General features: G+C 44.7%; 1 protein-coding gene across 10 annotated transcripts in view; it reads right to left on the bottom strand.

The window, feature by feature from the left end:
* satb2 (SATB homeobox 2) overlaps positions 1-21,517 on the bottom strand; it is a 248,877-nt gene extending 227,360 nt beyond the window's left edge. The window contains exons 1-3 of one of the 10 annotated variants that reach the window (XM_038789068.1): positions 20,912-21,044; positions 17,606-17,827; positions 13,901-14,077 (exon numbers count right to left, since the gene is read on the bottom strand). In XM_038789068.1, coding sequence (XP_038644996.1) covers positions 13,901-14,077; positions 17,606-17,774 — 346 coding nt within the window. In that variant the 5' untranslated portion in view covers positions 17,775-17,827; positions 20,912-21,044. Of the gene's footprint in view, positions 1-13,900; positions 14,078-17,184; positions 17,540-17,605; positions 18,320-18,340; positions 18,467-18,570; positions 18,687-18,840; positions 19,268-20,911; positions 21,045-21,412 lie in introns of those variants that run through there. The other 9 variants (XM_038789064.1, XM_038789066.1, XM_038789065.1 and 6 more) reach the window with 9 other exon arrangements.
* Between the last annotated feature and the right edge of the window lie 3,542 nt (positions 21,518-25,059).

Genomic DNA, 25,059 nt, shown 5'->3' with positions numbered 1-25,059 from the left:
CTTCTCCCTGGTGAATACTGATACAAAGTACTCATTAAGGATTTCACCAACTTCCTGTGGTTCCACGCATAACTTCCCTCCATTGTCCTTGAGTGGGCCTACTCTTTCTCTTGCTACCCCCTTGCTCCTAATATATGCATTAAAAACCTTGGGATTCTCCTTGACCATGTTTGCTAAAGATATTTCATGACCCCTTTTAGCCTTCCTTATTCCACGTTTAAGTTCCTTTCTACTTTCACTGTACTCCTCAAAGGGCTTCATCAGTTTTTAGATGACTGGATGCTTCCTTTTTCCTTTCTAGGCTTTCCTGACTAAGCTTCCAATTTCCCTTGTCATCCATGCTTCCCGAATCCTGCCATTTCTTTCCTTCATTTCTGCAGGGTCATGCTTGTCCTACACTTCCATCAACTGGCCTTTAAAAGCCCCCGACATGTCGGATGTGGATTTGCCTTCAAATAGCCGCTCCCAATCAACATTCTCCAGTTCCTGCCTAATTTGGATGTAATTGGCCCTCGCCCAATTAAGCACCCTCACCTGTGAGCCACTGCAGTGGTTCAAGAAGGCAGTTCACCACCACAAAGGTAATTAGATTTGGGCATTAAATACTGGACTAGCCAGTGATGCCCACATCCCATGAAATATTTTTTTAAATGGCAAACATTCCAGGAGAGGACGAAGAAAACATTTCAAAGACACTCTGAAGATCTTCCTCAAGTGCTGCAACATTGACAATAATGACCGAGAGAAGTTTCAAAATGGCAGCGAGTTGCCCATCGCCCTTCATCACACAGACAGTGACAATGTCTTAATGATTAGTCAGAGCACCGGCAGAGAAGAAAAGGAAGCAAATCCTGAACAATGGATCCCAGTGCCTCACAGACAATCCACCCATGTGCCCAAAAGCCTCTGGTTTGAAAATTGACTTGTTTCAGTTGCATGAAAATCCATGGCGTAAACACGTGACCCTGAGTAGATGTCATCCTCGAATTGAGGGACAGCTGACAACGACAATGATGAATGGGCAGTGTTAGGATATTCCACTGCAGGAACCATCATGGCTGAACCCAAACCTTTCTTCAATACTCAATACTCGAACCCATATTCCAGCAGGGATCATTGGACAGTGATCAGGAGTGGACTTCTGGATAATGACTGAACCATGCAAAACTAACTGTAGTGCCTCTACTGACACTCTGGCCAAGATTAGTAAACCCAGCACAGACCTAGAATGAAAGCTGGGACACAGCATAATGGCTTGAAACCAATGTTACAGGACAGATTGTGAAACCATAACCATTATGGGACTTAACAGAGGAAATTATGACAAAGGCACCTTTGTATTAAAAACATCCTGAAGACTAACTAAAACCATGCTTAACGTATAATAGGATTAGAGAGAAAATTTACCATATTAATGGAGCATCTCCATTATTTTTTACACGCCGAGTTGTTATGATTTGGGCTCCACTGTCTCAAAGGAAAGCAATAACTTATGATTAATAATTGGGTGTATACTTGAAAAAGAACATTTTGCAGGGCAAGAACAGGGGCTTCAGAACAACAGGATTGCGTTCAAAGAGCTGGCATAGAAATGATGGGTCAAATGGCCTCCTGCTGTGATGTGTGATTCTAATTATATAATAGTCTTTGGACAGGGTCATATGATGTTTTATTGCACTCCTGTACCAGCCTCCCCGGACAGGCGCCAGAATGTGGCGACTAGGGGCTTTTCACAGTAACTTCATTGAGGCCTACTCGTGACAATAAGCGATTTTCACTTTTTTTCATTTTAATTTCCCAAGTGTTCTGTCTGTCACTTGTAGCCAGTCCCTGAATGCTGACCTCTGTTTTTGCTGTGTTCTACTTTGTTCTATAAACAGCAAATACACCACTTCTACTTAAGACTGTGGCTTCTCAGAGACATTTATTGCACTAAATACTATCCGCCTTATTCATCATTACAGAACACAGTGTTCCACCAGCAGTATGTGTTGGTCACATCCAGACATGAAGGGCACCAGCACCATTTAAACTTTTTCATTCTCAGATTAATGTTGGGTAGAGTTACACTTCACTCACTGAACTGAAACCTGAGAGATGCTGTCTGTTTGTCCACCATACAATTACTAAAATATTAAATATTGCAGCTTCTAAATTAAGTCTGCTTTTAGTGTTTGCATAGTGATGAGTCATGTGTTTGTCACTGCCTCCAGCAGTGCCTCAGTCCCTTCTCTGTGACGTAACACTGGTGTAAAATGAAAAATCATTTTGCCACAGTATGTACATTGGTTAAGGAGGCTTCGATAGTAAACAAAGGAAGGGACGTTTGTTTCCATGACGATTAAAACGCAAGAGGCTCTTCAAATCTGTCCCAGGACTTTGTATGGAAAACTGACATTATTCCATTCATAAAAATTAAGAGGACAATTTTAGCCAAACCTGACAGGGTCAGGTGCAAGCTCTCAGGTTTACTCTCCAGGTTATTCGATGGAGTGCAACATTGGGCAGGTTGACCATCCTGATCCTCTGGGTATCCTGCCCAGCAAGTTCAGCTATGGACACTTGAGGGAAATAAACACATGAGACTCCAAGGATAGAATAGGACTGACAGGATTGTTGACCGAGAGACACGATCTAGAAGTATTTTAATTGAAAAGGTAGGGGGGCAGTGAATGGGGCGGGGGTCGGGGGACGGTGGGGGTGGCACCCAACCATGGTGTGTTTAATACCAACACACGTAGTGTCAGCAGGTGGGGGGAAGCAGTGTGCTAGGGGTGGGGAGTAATTTTCAATTTACTAGGCTTGCAGGTCAGATTCCCATGTGACACATTTTTCCATTGACATATGGACTGGAAGATAAAGCAGTTCTGTAGTTAGCGTTGTCAACATAAGCTTAACTAAGTGACCAAGATAGAAAGTTGTTTCCTTTCCCAGAAATAACACTCCTCATTTTAACCTGACATTTACCAACATAAAACCTGTCTATACCACTGCCTTGGCACAGTACAATTCCTTTCCCGCATTATCTCAAAGAACAGGAATAGGTTCAGGTGGATATAGGCACGCACCTCCACTGTATGAAGGTTTCTGAGTACACCTTTCCTGCCATTGCTGCCTCTGGTATTGACTCCAAAAATACCATGGATGCTGCTTTGGAGCAGCACTCATTTCTAAAAAAAATGTAATACCTTCCTTATCTGGAACTGCTTGAAAGTGTTAAGTGAACTGTTTATTTTCCCAAGCGATTTGTGACGAAAATGAATAATTGTTCTTTCTCTTGCACCATTTCGGAGTTACCATAAGGAAGAAAGTAAAGTGAAGTAAAATGTTGTATCAGATGGATGGTGGTCTCTTTTTGGATTACATAGGATTATATTAAATTAGGCAGCACAGAAATAGACCATGAAGACCAACCAGTCTGTCTCGGTGTTTGCTCTCATAGACCTTCCCACATCTATTGAATACATCTTACCCTATTAACATATCCTTCTATTACTTGCTCCCTCGTGTACTTATCCAGCTCACATTCCACACTTATGCCCTGTTGGCTCAGATTACTGAAACCCAGCCTGGGGTTTGGCAGGCAAAATGGTCAAATCCCTCTGCAGTTAAGGACCCAGACAATTTTAAAATGGTTTTGACATGCTTGGGTTGACTCATAAACTTTGACCCTTGCAGTTTCATTGTGCAACTTGTGATAATATATATTATATATAACATATATGCCTTATCTTCAAATTTCAAAGATCTATGCAAGTGTTTAGTGTATTCCCATCAATAAACCAGCTGCTGACAAACCACAGTGAAAACTGATACATGTTTTGGTTAAACTATTTCTGCAACTCATGCATGGAATAAGCATGCGTTGTTAGAAAGATGGACGTGACTTCACCATTTCTGGATTATCACTGGCCATAATTAATTTACAGATTCCTCACTAATGCGTGTATAGCATTCCCAGATATTAGGAACTATTTATTAACTAACCACACGGGCTGCAATTCCAATTCTACATAATCCTAATAAGTAGCTTCAATTTCTAAAAAAACTCAAACTAACATTGAGTGGGAGAAGTAAGTGAATAGATTATTAATGTTGTTTGTCAAGGTGTACACTGATACGTCTTTAGCCTGGCTGTGCTCTTAGAATCAGAGAAGAATCATTGGATTCCTACCATGCAGAAGGAGGCCATTTGGCCCTGCAAGTCTGCACCGACCCTCTGAAAGAGGACCTTATCTAGGGCCCTCCCCCCCGCCCCCCAAACCCCCCCCCCCCCGGCCCTATCCTCGTAATCCCACCTAACTGTGGGACACTAAGGGGCAATCTAGCATGGTCAATCCACCTAACCTGCACATCTTTGGACTGTTTGTGGGAACCGGAATACCAGGAGAAAACTCACGCAGATATAGGAAGAAAGTGCAAACTCCCCACAGACAGTCTCCCAAGGTCAGAATTGAATCCAGGTCCCTGGGGCGGTGTGGCAGCAGTGCTAACCACTGTGCTACCATGCTGCTCTTAAATCCTGTTTCCATCCTTCCACCAAAAACATTGCAGGAAATGTGTGAATCTCTGCCGTGTATTATTCCTTAAATAGTTTGAAAAATATTGGATTAAATGTAGCCACATAGGAACATGTAACCAGACCAAGGGCCAGCTCACTGTCTACAATAACACTTTTAAATGAGATCCAGATTTTAAAAAATCATGGCACTATGTTGCTAGCTCATCCCTCAGTTCTACACTCTTGATCAGTGCAGAGTGGAGTGAACAGGTTGGAGAGGTGTCTTAGAGCTTTGATGCCTGGAAGAAGCAGCAGTTTCTAAGTTCATGTCCACGGGGAGATTGGTTCTGACCAACTGCATCCATTCATTGGCCATGTTCATATGAGTACTCCAAGAGAAAGAACATGGGGTGTCCACCACCGGCATCAAAATGAATAGAGTGCACTGTGGCCACAAATAACATTATTTGAACTCTGGTTTATAATTTTCCCTTTTGGTTCAATTGGGCTTAAAACTTCGAATTAATATTATGTCAGTTGTGTCTCCTGAGGCGAGGGTGTCTATATTTGTTTTCCTATTGATGACATCAGTGTAAACCAGTGTCATTCCTATTGGTCTGTCAAAATAGATTTTCTTTTAGAGTTTACTTCATTATTGATCCATGGAATCTCTACAGTGCAGAAGGAGGCCAATCAACCCATGAAGTCTGCACCGACCCTCTGAAAGAGCACTTTTCATAGGCCCACTCCCCCACCCTATTCCCATAGCCCCGCGCATTGATCACAGCCAGTCCACCTAACCTGCACATCTTACAACACTAGGGGCATTTAGCATGGCCAATCCACCTAACCTGCACATCTTTGGACTGTGGGAGGAAACCAGAGCACCTGGAGCAAACCCATGCAGACACGGGGAGAACGTGTAAACACCATGCAGACAGTAAGCCAAGACCGGAACTGAACCTGGGTCTCTGGCACTGAGGCAGCAGTGCTAACCACTGTGCTACCATACCACCCACGGCATTTTTCCTTTTTCCTTTTTTTAACTATTTTTTCTTTTTTCTAATCAATTTGAAGTTTCCAATGCTGACAACCTGTAACCAACTGATCTGAAGGTAAATCCTGTTTCACAGATGAGATTGGAGTGTATTTATTCCTCCTTCCCTATGGCACAGCAGTTGAGATTAGAAAGCTGATCCATGTGGACAATCACAAACGCAAAGCCGGTGTCTACCTCTACGCATAGACTTCTCCACGACACTGTGACTGAATAAAGAAAATCAACCCATCTGGGAAAAATTCTAGTTCTATTCCCACCCCATGAAACAACCCATTGAAGTGCTACAGTGCTGAAGAATCTTCAGAGGGTTACTTGTTCCTTGTTAAGTTTGTCTTTGTTTTAATTGTGACTGTAAGGACAGATGCATTATTGACCACGACCCTGTTGCTGTCATCAGTGTACGGAGTGTTACTGTGGACGAGCCAGTCCACAAATAGACAAATATACATTACCACAGTTTGCAGTGTGGAAGGTGAATGCCCTGACAGAGCTGGAAACATTTATAAATGTTTAAAATGATTGATTTATGGGTGTACTGTTAATTGGCAAATCTTCCATAGAATCATATGTTTTAAGTGTAAAGTTTATGGGAGCAATTTGAATGGTTAGAATGTGGAATTTGCGATCACAATTGAGATGAATAACACTGATGACTTTCAGGGGGAAAGGAATAAAAATAAATGCCAATGAACATTAGATAAAATAGGATGGGAGAAGGTGTGTGTGAAGCATTAAGACTGGCATTGATTAGTTGGGGTGAATAGTCTGTTACTGTGTTGTAAATCCAACATTGTTTTCCGTAATTTTCCTCTTTGGGACAGATATCCAATGGGACGGGACTTCAATTCACCGCTCCTTATCCACCCTTACCATGACCAAATACCCTGGGTTGGAATTCATGCCATGTGCGTTGCATGTTCCTGGTGGGATTGGCACCATGAAGAGGATAAAATTTGAATGCATGCCAGAAAACTTCAGTGTTACTATTGTGGTGTTTGCCTAGAGGATGCCAGTGACAACAGCACTTCAATGATCAGAATGAAGGCTTGACTAAAGGCCTCTACCAAGGCTGAAATGTTTGCGGCCAAGTGGAGGAAGAGGAGACAATAGCAAGGCCCTTTCGATCTGCTGGGGAAAATTGAGGCTTTTATTGTCTTTCATTTGGGAACCTGGAAGCAGCAGTATATGAGGCAGACAGATGAGAAATAGCCTCTGAATCTGATTGTAATTATTATATGTAGGCAAAGCTGTTCAAGACTCCAGCATAGTTCCCTGTTTTATTTCCAACTGTCATGTGAGAGTACATTTAAGAAATGAGTGTTTAACAGTGATGTCAGAGTGTGGGTGGAGCTGGGCTGTCTGTCAGCTTTTTACTTTTGTTTTAGGTTGTTTGTTGCAGGGTATGTTATGTTTCGTTTTCAGAGCTGGATAGCTGCAGTCACAGCCAGAAGGGGTATTAGTCTCTCTCTCTGTAATCTAAAAACTGTAAATCGATCCTTTGGTGATTTGAAACTAATAACTGCTCTCAGTAGTGACTTTAACCTGATGTGGTTCTGTTAAAAGTTCTTTTTTAAGTCTTATGGATGTTAAAAGAACAGCTTAAGGATTACTTAGTGTTGTATTCTTTGGGGGGTTGTATTTGAATTAATGGTTGCTAAGATGTTCACTGTATGTTTTAAAAAGGTTAACTTGAGTTCATAAAATAAACATTGTTTTGCTTGAAAAAATACTTTTCCATTTCTGCTGTACCACACCTGTAGAGTGGGCCGTGTGCTCCCCATACCACAATCTAGGAAGTTGTGGGTCAGGTGAACTCCATGATATACTTTGAAGTTCTCTAAACCCTAGCCCATAACACAACCCTTTACAAGTGCAAAAGCAAAAATGTTCAACTGTAGTCAAGTGCATTTCCACTGGAGGAGATCTTCAGGATCACAACACAGTAGCTGCAGCCAGGCTTTTTAATTTAAAAAATACGCTTTCAAATGAGACAAGAGCTAGGCATGACCGCTTCATAAAAAATAATGTGGCGGATTCTCTGTTCCTGAGACAAAGTGTTGACGTCGGGGCAGGATTGTGGACTTCTACGACAGCAAAACTTGCACCCCACCTGGACCAATAGCCCTCCAGAGCATGGCCCAGTCATGGCGGGCCATGGCTGGTAGCATCGGCGACATTTTCCAGGCGCTGGCTGACGTGGCACAGACCCAGAGGAAGGTGGCCCAGTCCCAAGGGAGAGAGCGCATTCACTGGCTGGTGTAACACAGACCCAGAAGGTGGTCGCACAGTCACAGCATGATGCGACGCATTCCAGACGGAGGTGGTCCACTCCCTTTGCTCCATGGCCATGAGTATGGAGACCCTGGTCGAGACAAGAGTGGGCCTCCAGGACTGGCAGCACCAGGAAGCAGGGTAGCCTCAGCGGATGGCTCCGCTCACACTCCCTGCCATGGAGTAGCCCGGGGTCATCAACAACCTGAGAGTAGAGGAGGTGATGGGACCATGCTGGTGACTCCTGCAGGGGAGGTGCAGGAACACCACAGCACCTCTGACTCCCTGCCTCTTGTCCTTGGTGTGGCTGGCGGGCAGAGGACAGAACAGGACAGCACCACGCCACCTGGTACACCAGAGCAGCAGCCAAGCCCATCCCGATTGGCCCAGAAGATGGACGCCAAAAGAGACCCAGGTCACAGGGCGGGAATAGCAGGAGGCTACCTCCACTCCTGATGTACCGCCCAGGGATCCTCCTCAACATACCATTAGAGACCGAAAGGTAGACACCAATTAAGTTGGCACAGTATAGTGTTAGGGGCTAAGGCACAAAACTGTATATTTGTTCACATTGAACACCTGTGCACAAGGTTATAATCTGCCTTGGTGCACTGTCAGAACGGTGTGAGGGATAGGCTGGTATGGGCTAGCAGCCGCAGAGGGGATGGGGGTGGGGATGGGGATGGGGGGGGGAGGGGGGGGGGGGAGGGGACAATGGGCGGACGTTGTGGATTGACCTGGCCCAGGGACCGCAATTCAGCCAGTGCTCACCCCTCCGGGTGGAGGCGATCAAAGCGTCCCGTGCACATCGGCCCTGGTGCACACGTTGTGCAGCCTCCCATGCCTGTCTGGGTCCCACGCCATGCCCATCCTCTTCCTCCTGTCGAGTGTGCCAGGCTGAAGGCATCGTACATCGGGCGCAGACATGCATGATGTGCATATCATGGTTGCACACGAGCTGCATGTTCATCGAGTGGAACTGCTTTTGGTTAGTGAAGACCAACCTGTCACCTGCAGGTGCTCATAGGGCAACTTACATCCCGTCGATCATCCCCTGGACTTGGGACATCTCAGCGATTGCGGCGAACCCCACTGCTCAGGCATCCTGGTGACCTTGGTCCACATTGAAATGGATGTATTGTGCCGAGGGCCTCCGTGACAGCATGGATGCACCAAACACTGTGAGATTCCAGACAGGTCCCCATCCGTGGTATGGAGGTTCAGGGTGATCATCACCTTGACGGCCACCGGGAGCAGGTATCCTCCCCTATTCTACCGTGGTGCCAGGTGTGCCATGATCTGGCAGATGTGTTGCATTGTCCCCTGCTCATCTGGAACCTTCAACAGCATTCCCAGTCCTGCAGGTCCACGAATGACAGGCTTTGCCTGTACACATACTCTTTGCACCTCTTCATCCTCAGCCTGTTGGGCGGCTGGCTGTCTATCCTCACCAGCTGCCTCCTGTTCCTCTGGGGCAGTCTGCGCTGCTGCATGGTCCTCCTCCTCCTCGAGCAGCTCCAGCTGCATACCCCTGAGGTGGCAACTATGAGGAAAGCCACCATTGCTGGTTGAATTACAATATCCATTGTCTGCAGGGGTGAAAGGCTGACATGTTAGCATCGTGCATATCCCCATGCCCAACCAGGCCCAATGGGCTACATGGTGGCCCCAGTTGGCACTGTGGACTCTGCCCCCACATGTCGGCCTCCCAACCCCTCTTCCTCCGGCATCACCGCACCCCTCGCCCCGCCATTGCCCGACACCGGGGGGGCCTCTGGCTTTGGCACCTGTCCCTGCTGCCAAGCATAATGTTGGTTGCCACTGCCCTTGCCAGCGATATGTTCCACGGCCCCCGTCTGGCACCCCTGTAGGGACTACTGTAGGCATTGCCCTTGGGTGGGTTGCGTGATGCACCTCCAGGTGGTGGCTGGTTGGGGGGGTGGTATGGCAGGGGCAGGGGTGCTGGGGGGGAATGATGGAATGGAGAGTCGGGGCTGGGGTGGTGGGAGTTGGTGGGGTGGAGGCTGGTGGCTGGGGGTCTGGGGTGGTGGGTGTTGGGTGGAATGCGGGGGTGGTGGGGTGGAGGGTGGGAGCTGGGGGGGTTGGTGGCATGGAGGGTAGCGGCTGGGGTGGGGGCACCCATATGGCCTGTGGCACTCTGCATGACTAGGGGCCATGGTGGGTGCTCAGTGGGGTAGGTAGCAAGATGGCTGCTTTGCAGGCCACAGCAATTGCCGTCCGCGCCTGGGCACTCCAATCCCGCGGAGGGGCCACCCGGCCTATGGTCATCCCTTGATTTTTAAAAGCACAAGTGAACCGCGCCGTCAGGAATTCCCCCCCGAAGGAGGCAGAGGATTGCGGAGGCCTCGGAGAATACCAGGTCAGGCCTGCTAATGATATGCCAACTGCGTTTACTGTACATGCAGAGTGGAACACATTGATGCCGCTGTCGAGGTACCGGAGAATTACGATTTGCCGTGGACCCGGCAGCCGCCACAATTTTGGCGTTTCGCGATTCTGTGGTCAGCTGACGGAGAAACCCGCCTAGTACTTTTTAAAAGCTTCAGTTTGGCAGTTTATTTGTCAAACACATATATTTAAGGTGAAACATTTAAGGTGCAACTACTAGGGTCTGAAGGAATAAGGGTCAAATAATATGAAATTAACAGAGAAATATTAAGTTCAAAGTAACTTTGGGGAAACTCACAGTAAAATGTAATTTTGCAAGAGCAGAACTAGGTTATGAACACAATATGGTTAATTCCCTTCAATACAATGTGAATTCACTGATAAGAGATTCACACACCTATAAATTGTACTCCATGGTTCTTGCTATTACACTAGCATCTAAGCATACAATGCAAGCTCTGATCATTGAAGCCACAATCAGATAGAAGAATATTAGCCTCCAAGTCGTATTATTTTGCTGGAGACTATATCTTAACTAAGCAAAATTGACCAAATGACTGTAACTCAAAGTCCATTTTCAAGAAAAATTCAAAACAACATTTCAAAGAAACTGAATGAACGCACTCATTATAACAATTGGTGCTTTCACCAAATATGGGAGGTTAAATAGGGGTAGTCTATTATTGGTCAACTGAACATCCTCTACCATTAATTACATAACCCCAAAATTCATTAGAAATATCCCAATATAATTTGACTAAGTTATATTTGTTTTCGATATGTTTCAACCGAGCCAGCCTCACACTTTGAGGGATTAAGATATCCTTATTTTAATATTTGATTTTGAAAGTGTTATTTCTGTCACAAGTACATTTTCAATTTTGGATTCTCCATTAGGAATAAGAACTAGCTATCTTTTCTTTTTTAGGATTTACCTAGTTTTGCGATTTATGCTTTTCATCTAACCACCAAACACCAAATTGCATGCTTGCTTTTTACAGTAAACATTTGTGCGTTTTAAAGTTTAAATTGTCTCCCTTCGGCTCTTGCATCAAACATTCAGTGAACCCGAATCCTATTCCCTTTTGGTGGGGAATAGTTCACCCAGGCCTTTATAATATCCGGCAAAATTACAATCTAGCTAAAATCTAATTGAAACTAAGGCTATCAGGAAGATGTTAATAATCTCGACTGATTCCTTTCCTTTGAGTGGAGGCTGTTTAAGTTCAGTTGGACTCAGTTGTGTGTCCTTGAGCCTGACTCCCTCTGGCTGAAGTTGAGGGGAGTTAATCAGGAGGAATGTCTGGTTTTGAATAGACCCCCCCAAAACAATAGTCTCAGATTGTAAAACACCACAAGATAACCACATCTCTCAGAAACAAGTTGCCTTTATTTAATGTCTTTAATGTAAGAAAGTGCTACGCAGAAGTACAATTTTTAAAAAGGGTGGCAAGCCAAAACGATGTACATGAAGGGCTAACCTAAAGGTAGATCAAAGAGGTGGTTTCACAGATGGTCTTGGAAAGGGAGAGGGAGGCAAAGAGTTTGAAAGGGAACATTTCAGCACTCAAGGCTGAGGCAAACTGAAGGAACAACTGCGAATGCTGGGTTATAGGAAGAGGGGATGAACAAGAGTCCAGACTCAGAGAAATGCAGTGTTCTGGAGGGGTATTGGAGGAGGTTAGGAAGGACAAGAGCAAAAAGAGAATTCAACTGGAGAATGAAACATTTACTTCTGAGGTGCCAGGGAACCAGGCACAAATATAGATCAACAAATATTGGAGCGATGAGTGAGTGGGACTTAATGGTGGACAGGATACAAAGAACAGATTTCTAGACAATACCCCAATATTAAAATTATCAAATTTGGTGGTAGCCAAGACATGAATGAGTGTTTCCATTGCAAATGAACTGAGGTAAATGTAAGCTTTGTGATGGAGATGGGTTTGCGGTCACAAGCTCAGTCCCAGGTTGAGTAGACTGCTAAGATTGTAATTATCTGATTCACCCCGAAACAGTAGCCTGGAAGGGAAGTTGAGTCGGTGGCAAGAGAGTTTGTGGCAGATGTAGAAGACAAGGATGTTGGTCTTCTTAACAGCTGATCTGTGGCAACCATGTGGAATGTCTATCAGTGGTCACAGAGAAACAGTCAGAGGACCCTGGCACTGGGCTCTACCTGGCCTTTCACTTAGTCAGCGTAGCTCATACTTAAAGTTTGGTGAACAGAATTGGAGTGGGAGCCAAGACTGGGATTCAAACCTGAGCCCTTCTTAGAATGGCAGATTGGTGCTTTATTGAGCTTAAATATCAATCTAGCTCACCCAAAATATCACAGATAGAGTTATTGGACCACTGAGAATCCAGTTATGGTTACATGCTTAATGATTAGAGTACATTATTATTAGGAACAATATACACTGAAGTCCCTGAATACTCTTCAAGACCCAATTACAGGATTCTTGGTATTGTCTCGAGTAATTTGAATAATTTGTGTTAACCAATCTATTAATGCAAATTGCCATGAAAGGCATCGTTGTGGCTCCATCAATATCAAAACGCACAAATTGTACATGAAGTGACCCCACACACAGTCCAGCCCAGTTTAAACAAACCAAAGTGAAGGAACAAAGCATGTCTTTCTCTACATAGACCGACACCCGTGATCCTATCTTAATGTATTTAAATGAATTCTAAATGTTAAACTCCTACATAATGGACGCCAAGGCCTGATAACAGTGAATTGGAAAATTGGATTTTCAGTCAGATGATTAAAAAAAACCAAATTGCATGGGATAATATAATACATCTTAAGATGTATTTAGACAATTCATGCAAAGCTTCACACTGCTGCTAAACCTGTGCTATGTGTATTGTTTTTTGTTAAGGCCCAAAATGACTCCAAAGCATAGCTTTACTCCTGTATTAGGGTCAGGCCCTAAACCTGGATTGAGGCCTCATTTACATTATAACTGCATGCCTCAACTCTGACACTGGTCCTGGGTTGTGTGGACTGGGTGGGAAAGAACAATTTCCGCCAACAGTCTGACCTCCCCAACAATAACATAAAACTTGCAACTTATTTTCTCCTCTTGGAAAGTACTCTCCCAGCATTAAAAAAAAAACTTGATTCATTATATGGTAACAGATGCCTCACAGCTCTTTCCTGTCCATTGCATATGCCACCATTAAAACAAATTGCTTAATGCCCCAACATTTGGGAAATTACAATGCCTCAGTCATATGTCATGATATCTTGCTGTTCGTGATTCTGCACATTTATTTCCCAACCAAGAAATATAAAATTAGGAAACTCTTCCACCTAAAATTACTAACAGATGATTTCTGATGCCATAGGACATAATAGTATTGTAATGATTACAATACTGTGTCATCCCCCAAACCGCTTGAGGTCCGATTGATATGAATTCTATGGGATGTTACCATTGTGAGGTTACACTTCACAGAAATAATGACCAACCTCTCATTGCTGGGACATTTTTACATCACAATAAAAACCCACTATATGTGTGTTTTTTTTTTGCCTTGACTCTCCAGCAAGTTTCTGATACTGGATTTAATGATGATTCCTCCCCCCCCCAACCTCCCTCTCCAGATCAAAACACAAATACAGTGGCCTAGTGAAGATAAATGGGCCCTACCTTGAGCCTGTGCTGCTGAACTGTGGGAATATCCGAGGGACAAGAGGGCTGTCTCGATGAGCTGATTGAACAGCACGTCCTTCCTGATCAGTACAAATTCAGCATGCTCTTCTTTGCCTTCGCACTCTACAGGATTATCCGACTGCTCCACCACACAGAACACTGGCAGGGTCGATCCTGAATGTGGGGGAAAGAGAATCCTAGTAACACACATGGGCTTTTGTTTCGAAACAATCAGACCTGATCACAGCCCTGTGACTGGTTAATGCTGTTTGACAGCACGTGGATTGTTGCCCCTTGACTTGTTTATTAATGCTAGCTGTACACCGTTGCTTTCAGTAAACAGACTAGAGCTCAGAGAGTGTCCTTCATTGTGCACCGCGGCTCTAAGCACTACTGCCTTACCTAGCCCCTACACAACTCGAAAAGTCACTGGGGAGATTGCTTTGACGACATTTTAGTTTAGTATGAGCGACGAAAAATAAAATGCTGCTTACTTTCCTCTGAAGGGCTGACAAACATGCACATCCAGCACATTGGAGGCATGAGGTGTCAGGACAGACCTGGATGTGCAAAGTCCTCACAGCAAGGAGAAAACATTCGCTGCCAGATTCAAAAATCGCGATACATTCCCCAGAAACCAAGAGAAGTTAGCATTTTTTTTATAGCCGAGATGTGATCAGGGATTTTTCCTTATTTAAAACCATTTAAATGCAAAATATTCTCAATCCGTTTAATTTAAACGCTGTGCCTTGATTTTGAGTTTTTGGCGGAGGAATGGGGCCAGATTTCGACTTGCAGCATTATTGGGTTTTGTGGTACATACGGGAAGCTGAATCAAAATATTAAGAGGCTGACTTATTCTCAGTATTCCTTGCCAATGTAATTCAGCTCCCTCACGGTGTCAGGCTCATTAACTGATATGAGCAGATTCTTTAAAGGTGATTTACTATTCAAAAAACAATGTTCAAAAACTTGCCAAAGGGACAAAAACGAAAGGGGAAGCGAATGTTAAAGTTGATTGCAGTTCTTTACAAGTCTGATTTTTAAGGGGGAGCTGCTGTCAGTGATAGTAAATTCCCACTCAAATACAGAAAACTTATAAACTAACCAGACTAGAAGGTAACCCCTCGTCAGGCCAGTCCCTACCACTCCAATTCATGTCAGTGTGCGACTTCTGCATTGAGTACATGGCTAAGCAAATGTAATCAGCAGAAGGCATGTATATCTAATGCTGAAAAGTCACTGGTAAGTTTGTAGGTACATTGCAAATGTGTAGGGCAATGCTTTCCCATCAAATACCTGATTGTGGGCAAATACATTTACAAAGTATTTAACAGCCCCGTTCTATCAATGACTTGGTCGAGAAACAAAATTCCAAACTGATTCCTGGAGTAGAGACTGGATGTGCTAGAAGGTGACAAACTTTAATAGGCCAAAATACCTTTACTTCTCATAATTTGGGGTTTGCTATAGTATGGAGGCACTGGGGAAGGGATAGACAACCGTTGCCGGTCAGAATGTGAGAAATGCCTCCTGCAGGTAGGTCTCACTATGTTTTTTAAGCTTATAAATATAAACTCATATTTCAACCAAACTTCCATTTAGCCTTACAGTTTGCCAACCTGAAATTTGATTGCAGAACCTTCACAATCTGCCGGGCTTGATAGTTTAACATATTTTACACGTTATGGTACACCGTAGATTGACCTATGTCTGTGACACCCTGCTCGCGAGAGAAATGGAGTTTGGACTGAGTCGAGGATTTACATGCACGTTATTCCTCGAGAATATTTATTGCCGATTTTACAAGTTTTATATATATATATATATCCATAACATTTTACAATGCAAAAAAAACGCGTGTGCGTCTTCTCTACACGTGCAAGGACAATCCAAACCGCATAACCTCAACTCTGCGGTATACACTAATGTCAATACGTTCACATAGTATTAAAATCTTAATGGTGCAGCCATTATTATCTAGCAACGTCTTTATCTTGCAGTCCTTATTCACTCTGAGCCCTTGGCTTCAGAAAGTGTGATTACCAAGTTGTCGTTTGAAATGTAACTTTCTTTCCTGTAATCCACTGGATTTTAAAAAACTGTATCTGGCGGTTATTTCTTAATTCGGTTTTAACCAGAGTTAACCAGAGTGTTAATTACAGTAAGAAGATTGCAATATTTTATTTGTTCTATTAACCCAAGACCCGGACCTATCTCTACTGTGGGATCAAATCAACATGTCACTTGTTCAGATTTCTGACAGGGACTCAGTTCAACTAAGAATACCATGCAAGTGAAAGCAGGGATCTAAATATGCTGGATTATCAAGGACCTATGGAAACATAAAGGGACCATTCACAAATAAACACCCCAATAACAGTTCAGACAAATGGGAGATTGCTCATTTCCTTGGGCACATTCACAGGGAACAATATTACACTCGCTGGCACACTATATCCGGCAGCTTTTCAAAACTAGCCCCGCTACTGGAGAGATGTTAACACTACCTACCACTGCCTTTATCCTACAACATTCCGAGACTTCCGTAAAATGGTATCAAATATTCAGTGAATGGGGCTGACCAAACATTCTGTTTAGCATTGTGTGTGTTTTCAGCCCGCTCTTACAATTTAACCATTCCTGGTTCAAACTGGTAGTTTTGATCATTCTGCTATTCGACTCTCGGAATCCCAAATTCCTCCAAAAACTGGGTCACAGCAAATCAATCAATCATATTCACACAGGCATACACCGGTACTGTTCTGCGGTTTTCTATAGCCCCAGTTCCAACTCATCTCCTGACGCCCCACAATAAGATGTTTTTAATAACTGCTTGCACACAAGGAACAGAGTGAATGCGAACTGGCAGCAAAGTTGTGCTAACATTTCAATCTCCGGATTCAGTGCGATTAATTCAGTGAATCCCCTTCATGCACAGACGGCCTTAAGCCGCAGTCAGTCAAACTGGGTTTCTTTCACCGGGGACAGCTCCATACAGGGGAATAAAAACAGGAAAAGCTGGAGAATAAATCCAGCAGCTCCGGCAGCATCTGTGTGGGAGAGAGAGAGTTGACGTTTGGGATCCAAATGATCCTTTTACCTAAATGATCAGTTCTGTGGACGGATTGTTTAGATGTCAAACTTCAGCTCTCGCTCTCTCTCTCTCTCCACAGATGCTGCCGGACCTGCTGATTGTTTCCAGCATTTTTCTGTTTTTATTTCCGCAGAACTTTGCTTTCATACAGAGGGAGTTTGGGATATGTTACTTTTACCAATACCTGCAGACGACAGTGCCTGTCCCTCACTGCCACTACTGAAGTTCCCTTTCCACTGGTACTCCTCACTCAACATGAGGGCGTTTTAAACGAATCACTCCTGGTTTTAAAAAAGATGTTCTTTAAACGAAAGGAGGCCGCTCGCACATGAACCTGTCAACATTGGAAAGCGCTAAGGTGGCACGGAGCCCATTAAATTCCCCCTCCGGGGAAAGCCTGGCGTTTCTCTCTCATTGCCGAATGGTGACAAGGGGGGGCTGATAGGTGCTGCTCATGTTGGGCAGGGCATCAAAGAGCTGGAAATGAGCCGAGCTTCTTCCTGTAATCCTACACCGAGCACATAGAAAGTTTAATCAACGTGAACCCTGACACCCAGTGTGAATGTGGCCCTGCTGTCAGCTCGCAGACTCCGGTACATCATTACCTCCCAGCGCCTTGACTGGGGAACCAGTGGATCTCCGCCTGCTTCCGTCTGTCGGGCTACCGTTCGGCTCCAGCCTGGCCTTCTTACCGGGGGGCGCCTCGGGGCTGCTGTTCTTCCTCTCGGGGCTGTCTCGGGGGTAGGGATGGGGGCTGACACTTCTCATTTCCATTCTCCGCCACGGGTTGGTGGTGGTGAGGGCTCCCGGAGGCAGATTGCATAGACCTGGAAAGGGAAGACAGTCGGAAGAAGAGAATATGTCAAGTTTGTTCCGATTACAGAGTGCCGACCTCCGGATGCGTTTTGGGCAGATCACACACGCACTCGATGTCCCTGCTAAGTACAACCTCCTAATAAAGTCCATTCGATTATTCCGTCGTTTTAAATAAAAGTGGCAGCTGTTTCGAAGATACTTGTTACACTGAGACTCTAGACATACTTTTTCAAATAGAAATCGATCTAACCGACCCAATAGCGTTCCTACCAACTCATACCTTTTCAAATAAAATCTGCACTTAATGATTTCAGATTATTGTAAACCTGGAAGTTAAGACTTTGTCAACTTAAACAGAAGTTAAATCCTTCTAATGGGTTGCGAGAAACGAACATTTTGGCATCAGCATGTATTATATTAAAGCTGGTCACTCAAATGAACTTGTCACTTTCTAACGCTCCAAACAGCTGTTTGACATTTTAAATCTGACAAGAGCACTTTTCCTGTTACACTTGGGGGAATACCGCCGTTTAACTGCATCAAGAGGTGGTAACAGCACGCTGTGGAGGATTAAAGTGATTTAATGTGACATCCTAGCTATATCTAATGTCTCTGCCACTATCTCCCTTGGTTCAAATCCAACTTTTAACAACTCTTTTCAGGCATTTCCTTAGCTGGATGGGCGGCCGTCTCCTCCCTCTCTACAGCTAGCAGCTTGAAAATAATCTCTTCCCATTGTGTCCCTGTGACTTACAATCTAGGATGCGCCTGTAAAGTGGAGGTGCTGAGAAATGACTCTGGCCATGTGTGAGAGGCAGGGAATCCAGGTCTGGGAGTTGAACGGGATGAATGTGCAGTCACCCACTCAGATCCTCAGTGTAGCTTCGGCACTGTGTTGGTGAGGGCTCCTGTGGGACCTCTCACTGCCGGGGAGTGGGAATGGGGGTGGGGTGGGAGAGGAGGGTGGTGGTGGGGGGGGGGGGGGGGGGGGAGGGGGGGGGGGGCGAAAGAAAGTGAAACTCACATACACTCAACTCCAGAGGCTTGTCCTTCAAGCGGTCATTCCTGGTCACAAATCAATCAGAATTAAAACTATCTCTTTTTATATATTTTTTTTTAAAACAAGAAATAAATTGAAAGCAATCACTTCGAAGTCCATATATTCAGGTACACTTTCAGGGGATCTGCCGATCCAGTGCAGATTGAGGGGGGAGGATCGACACTTTCATCATATCTCTTCACAGTGCAGACGGTGGGACTGACAGCGACAGAATGAGAGAGAAATTATTAGTTGCGTTGACTCATCAGCACTCCTCGGGGTTGTCCTTTCTGCATATCACTGCTCGCTTCCGTTCCTGGTCCGGGGCAGACTCTTTTTTGTGTGTGTGTGTATATAACATCCACAGCGGTCCGAGTGATGGAGCCCCTAAGGTGAAAGGGGGACGGAGAGAGAGAGGGAGCAGCACAGTGTCGCTGGTGGCTTGGGTCCCTCCGATAGCGACCTTCAGTTTGATTGAAGAAAGCCGACGTGAGGACACCACCACCCTCCCTTTTTCCTTCCCCCTGTTTGGCGCGCAGTAATTTTTAATCAGCTTGATTACTGTAAGACGGTTCGCATTTATTACAGATAATAATACCACATGATCAGATCATTAGATGCCGAGCTGAGCCCTCTGGAAACACACACACACAGCACACATACACACGAGTGAGATACACATGTGCAGTCACAAATACACCCATGCAGATTCGCAGAGGTGAATAGGTGCAGAATTACACACTCCCTACAAAGCCGCCCTCCTAAATTCCCCTCTCAAAATGACACATTGTACACACACGCACACAGGGAAGTTTCAGTCAAAGGCAGAAGATGTTCGTCACACACACAAGTTTGTATCCTCAGCCCCGTGTTCAACAATCAAACGCACAGTGCTAACTCCTGCTTCCTATTTTTTTTTACATTTTCAGTGGGACCCTGCATAAATTAAACAAGAATGCTGTCATGTAAGATTAGTTAATGTTAAACTGCATTCTTGACAGACAGATGCTTTTGACTTTTAATAATTTATGAGCGGGAACGTAAATTTGTATAGGAGCCTGCGTGAATATTTAATAAAGCCAACATTTTCTCCCCCCGCCCCCCCCCCCTTCCTGTTTGCTTTCTCTATTAACCCCAAATATGTAAAAATGTCGCTGAACCCTGTGTCTGCAGAGAGAGTGGGAGAGAGGGAGGGTTTGGGATTAGATGGGAGAAGGAGCGCACCGGGTGTTTCTGGCCTCTGCAGACCGGCCTCCGAGCCCGCTGATTGGGAGAGTGGGGATGGAGTTTCCTCCTTTGCTCTCTATCTCTGTATTCTCGATCTGACACCGGGGCACCCTCTCTGAACCCAGCACGGAATATGTCCTCCGGAGAGAGAGAGAAACCACACACACACACTTCTTAACCGCTTCCCTGCCCTGAACCTTGATGGATCAGGATTCCCTGCATCAACACAAATTGAGCGTTTTAGATTTGAGCCGATCTTGTGGACAGGAGGTAAGCTCAATCGCACTGCTCAGTAACAGAAACTTGCTGGCGTTATTTTGGTTCCTGGCTAGTGCTGTTAGCAGTCAAAGAGCGGTGTTTAAGGTGGATCCGAAACGCTTCAAACCAACTTGCTCCATTTCAGAGTGCAGAATGCATTATAACAGCAAAAAACGATTAAAATTCTAGTTAACAAGTACACACACAGTTGCGATTATCGACTGCCACATTACTTAACTCCTGGTCTAAATCCTGAAAAGAGTGGAGCCGGGACTTAAAGGGTTAAAGGGATCATTCTCCCACCCCACACTTTAAAATTAACCTTGGGGTTTACGATGGATTTTTAGCCCCAGACTAATTACCAATATTGAAAAAAAAAAGAAACGAATCTGGTTATTGAACTCAGTCCCCGAAACCACAAGACAGATTCTCTGCCTCCCTGAACTGGAACATGCAGCCAGCTCCAACACTGGGAGCTCCTCAAAACAGCCAGTCACATTCTTTCGCACCACCATGACTGTACATGCGGAAAGAAACCCGACAAAAATATGTTATCTATTAACTTTGGTACATCTGCAAACTGTAACACTGTATCCGCGTTTAGGTAATGTTGCAAATTGCCAATTGGAGACATTGTAACAGAATATCTCTTCTTTAGCTGCTATATCCAATCTTTCTGGGAAGGGGGTGAGAATTCGGTGCTATTCTGATCATTGAGCCTTTGTCGTTTTGCATTTTTAACAAAACTATTTTTTTTCAAAAACAAGGTGATTGTGAATAATGCTGCCACTCTCCGCCAGTTCCTGGACACACATCCTCCTTAAATGAGGGGGGGGGGGGGGGGGGCGGCCGCCCTTACGGTGGCGCCACTGTGTCATACAGCAAGCGGAACCGGATCGCACAACTCGAAATTCCTGCTCTGCTCTGGCCTGCCCTGGCCACCATCCGCTCCCATGTCAATCGGCCCTCATCACCTCGAAAATCAAATAAAGTCGGGCCAATCGGGATTTGGATGGGGGTGGAGGGAGACACACACTCACACACACACACACCAGAAAGAACAAACATTTACCTTGCGGGGGAGACGATTCGACTGGAGCAACCGCGGGGGCGAGGAGGAGAAATCAAACTTGGAAGCGACGGGGGGCAGACAGGGGATGGTGGTGGGAGGGTGAATCTTCCCAAAAAAACACCGGAATGTCAAGGAGTCCTGGAGAGTTGTAGGAAAGAGCCTGCCGCCGACGCTGAGGAGTCAGTGAGTAAAAAGCGCTCAGCAAAACCCCAAATCAATGGCCTGATATCTATCTACAGGATGATCGGCGGGTTTGCGTTCAATACGGTCTCGCTCGATATTCATTGCATTATAATTGGTTTTAATTATAGATCTGCAGTTGAATGCCCATCGGATCTGCCGGCACATTGACTGGATATTGAGTAGTGGAGGCTCACAGTTGGCTGCATGTGTGTGTGTGTGTGTGTGTCCCTCCCGCGACACAATGTTTGCAGAGAGCGTCGCTGCCCCAGAGTGTTCCTCTCCTGTGTGGTATCATGTATTAACTACTTAATGCATAAAATATGACGGCTGACTTCAAGGGGCGACAATTAATTACAGAAGTTTGTTTTTAAAGGGGCGGAAGTTTGAGTATCCAGGGGGTGGGGGGGGGGGGGGGGAGCGAGTTGTTACAGAGCCTGATACTGACAAGCCTGCAGATGAAACTGATTGCAATGGAAAATTAGATCCTTTTTTTTGCTGGGGCCCATAGCAGCCTCACTCCCCTTCCTCAACCCGGATTGCCTCTCCCGAAAGCTTTCCCTGTGTTTACTGAGAGGGAGCAAGATCTCTCTCTCTCTGCGTGCAGATAAATTAGAAAACAACGATCTGTCTGGAGGTGTTAATCCCAATAATTTCAGATATACATGTATCTTCTAAACCGGATCAGAAGGGAGCGCTGGGTAAATAGATACATTCCTCGTGTCAGGGTTCTCACACACACACAATAACAACAAAAAATAGATAATTGACTAGATTTGGGGACGATTTTTCTGATTACTCCTACATTTAACCCGCTGACCACTTTTCCATCCCGCTCCAGCGAGTCGCTTCGGAGAAGACGGTATAGCCTATCTCTAAAGGCAAAACGGCCTTCCGTGGTCAACTTGAGAGAGATTACTTTGCAAAATAGGCCTTTCGCAGGAGAGAGTCGAGGAAGATAATGTTAAACAGACAGTCGGGTGTTGTACAGGTCCTTTTATGTGACAATTTGTACAGGCGGGAATCTGCCAATAGATTGAAGTACAGCCTCTGCCTCGAGATTTTCTTTTGCTAAATACTCGTGGTTTGTCTCTTAAACATTATTGTAACCATTCCAATTCTACTTTGAATGGAGTATACAGATTCCAAAGTGGTAACAGCACTCCAGTTGGTTAAAATATGCTGCATTTTCTCACACTGAAGGGTTGTTTAGAGTGTCAGTAAGATTTACAAATGCTGATTGGACTGGCGAGGGAAGTGGAGAAGGCGCCACTTGACTGTCTGTTTTGAATGAAACTTTAAAAACCTGTTGATCTGCAAGCTTTTCCGCACGGCTGGCGACAGGACCTGACCGGGGCTGCGACCTTAAACACTTTGGGGGTACCTCACTATTTAAATAAAAACATTCTGACCCAGGCAAATCTGCCACACGTCTTCAGCGTGAGCAAGTGGCAAGATCTCTGCCCCATGAACACCTTGTAAACTTCAGGCCCATTTCTTAAATTCACAAGTAATCGGTGAGTCTGTGCGGCGAGGAGAGCGTCACAGTGTCACAAACCCCCGTGAAATGGAGTAGAGCCTTGACAGAGAATACAGACTATACACAGCTTCCAAATCATTCTGTATAAAGGGCTTTTAGCGAAGGTGAATCTCAGTGCGCCTCAGAAAAGGGTTTTCTATTCTGTTTAATGAAGCAATCAATATTTAGTACCTCCTTTCTGTTTCGTTTCAAAGCACCCGCGATACAAGTGTTTTCAATGTTAAATATGTGCTAATATTCATTTCTCGGCGACACCTTAACAATAAAAGTTTAAAGGTTGAATCCGGATGCGATTTTGTGTTTTATAAATGTTAATTCACCCACCCGAGGTGACAGTCAATATCGTACAGGTAAAGTGGGGAGGAGGGGGGGGGGGGGGCGAGGTAGGACACTAGCCAGTTCTATGGTACCTTCTCCGGTACCTTCTGCTCGCTGTTGCTTGTTGGAAATTCGCTGTGGCCAATCGAGCCGTGAACAGTCGATGGAAAGTGTCATTTAGTTAAAAAGCTGGCCTGTGTGCAATTCATTGCAGAATTCCCTCTTAATGCGATTCTGTTCGCAAGTCCCATCCGTAAGGAAGATCAGAAAATTAGTGACAAGCCCTTGTTATTGTTTATTTGATGTTACGTCCATGACTGTCTAGAAGGATCCACATCAAAATATATAAAGGGGAAAATCGAATCATTTTACTTTTAATTATACGGCATACAGGCAAACTGTCCATTCTGAATATATTGCCTGCCGTGGAGGTATATTCGACGCATATAATATAGACGCGTATATAATATATATATAGATCTGCGTATGTCTGCTTAAATTCATGTGGATGTGCACCCATATGTATAAATGTCTGCCCCAATGTGTAGTATGGTCAAATCTACCTATCTGTGTATCGATATGGGTATGCCCCGGAATACCAACCAGCCCAATATCCTCCAGCAACTCTCCCTGCAGCTTTATTTCAGAAACCTGTACTCATTTTGATTTGAAAAGTTGCTCCTGCCAAGCATTCGATTATAACTGCATATTTCCGGTATTATTGAGCCACCACAACAAGGAAAATAAACGACACTTTTTCACCAGTCAAAATATTTTGGATTGATTTAAAGAAATACCTTAGAAGAACGACTCGGCTGAGGATTTACACCCACGCCGACGATCATTAAATCCACCTTGAAACCTTTCAGAGCAACAGGTTCCGTTGGATTTTGTTAAAACTCGATCGAATAATACGCTTAATTAAATAGGCGGTCATGCATAGAACTTAAAGGTGCAGAAATGGCCTATAAAGATTATTTATTAACTTTTGCATTAAAGTGTGCTAAACTCACGCTGTGGCCAGGCTATTTAATATCTATTTCAGAATGCAGAGAGGCGCACTCTACCCAGTAAAATCTCTTAGTTTTAGAAACTAATAATCCGGGGTTTTCTGTTTGAGGAAATTGCAAATGCCTCCAGAAATAAATGTTCACTTATTTAGAGGGATGGAAGATTTTCCCCATACACCGTTTGTTCGTGCCTTTCGTTGTAAGTGCAGCACACCGCGAGTGAAGTCGATTCTCTCCAATTTAGGGACACATCTTTTCAATTTATCTGAAAGAATTGGTGACAAGATTCATTACTGACCGCGCTGAAACAAATGCATTAAAAAAAAATCTCCTCTCAGTCGGTGGCCTTGGCTGTGGCTGCCGGACCTGTCATAACAAACTCCGGCACAAGTCATAACAAACGCGCAGAAACACGGTCAGGCTGTGAGGGCGACCGGGGACAAACACGCGCTTCAGCTCCCCCCTAACTTGTTTCGCCTGCACGTTTTAGAACACTTAGCAGAACGCGCACCATCATTATTCCAGGAGAAAACCTTCTCCCTCACTCGTTTGAACTTTACATTCGGTTGCCTCAAAACACGCATATAAACGAGGGAATG

Source organism: Scyliorhinus canicula, chromosome 2, assembly GCF_902713615.1.
Source record: "Scyliorhinus canicula chromosome 2, sScyCan1.1, whole genome shotgun sequence".
In the NCBI taxonomy this organism is placed as follows: domain Eukaryota; kingdom Metazoa; phylum Chordata; class Chondrichthyes; order Carcharhiniformes; family Scyliorhinidae; genus Scyliorhinus; species Scyliorhinus canicula.
The sequence above is the reverse complement of the archived record's forward strand: the minus strand, read 5'-3'. Positions and strand labels throughout refer to the sequence as shown.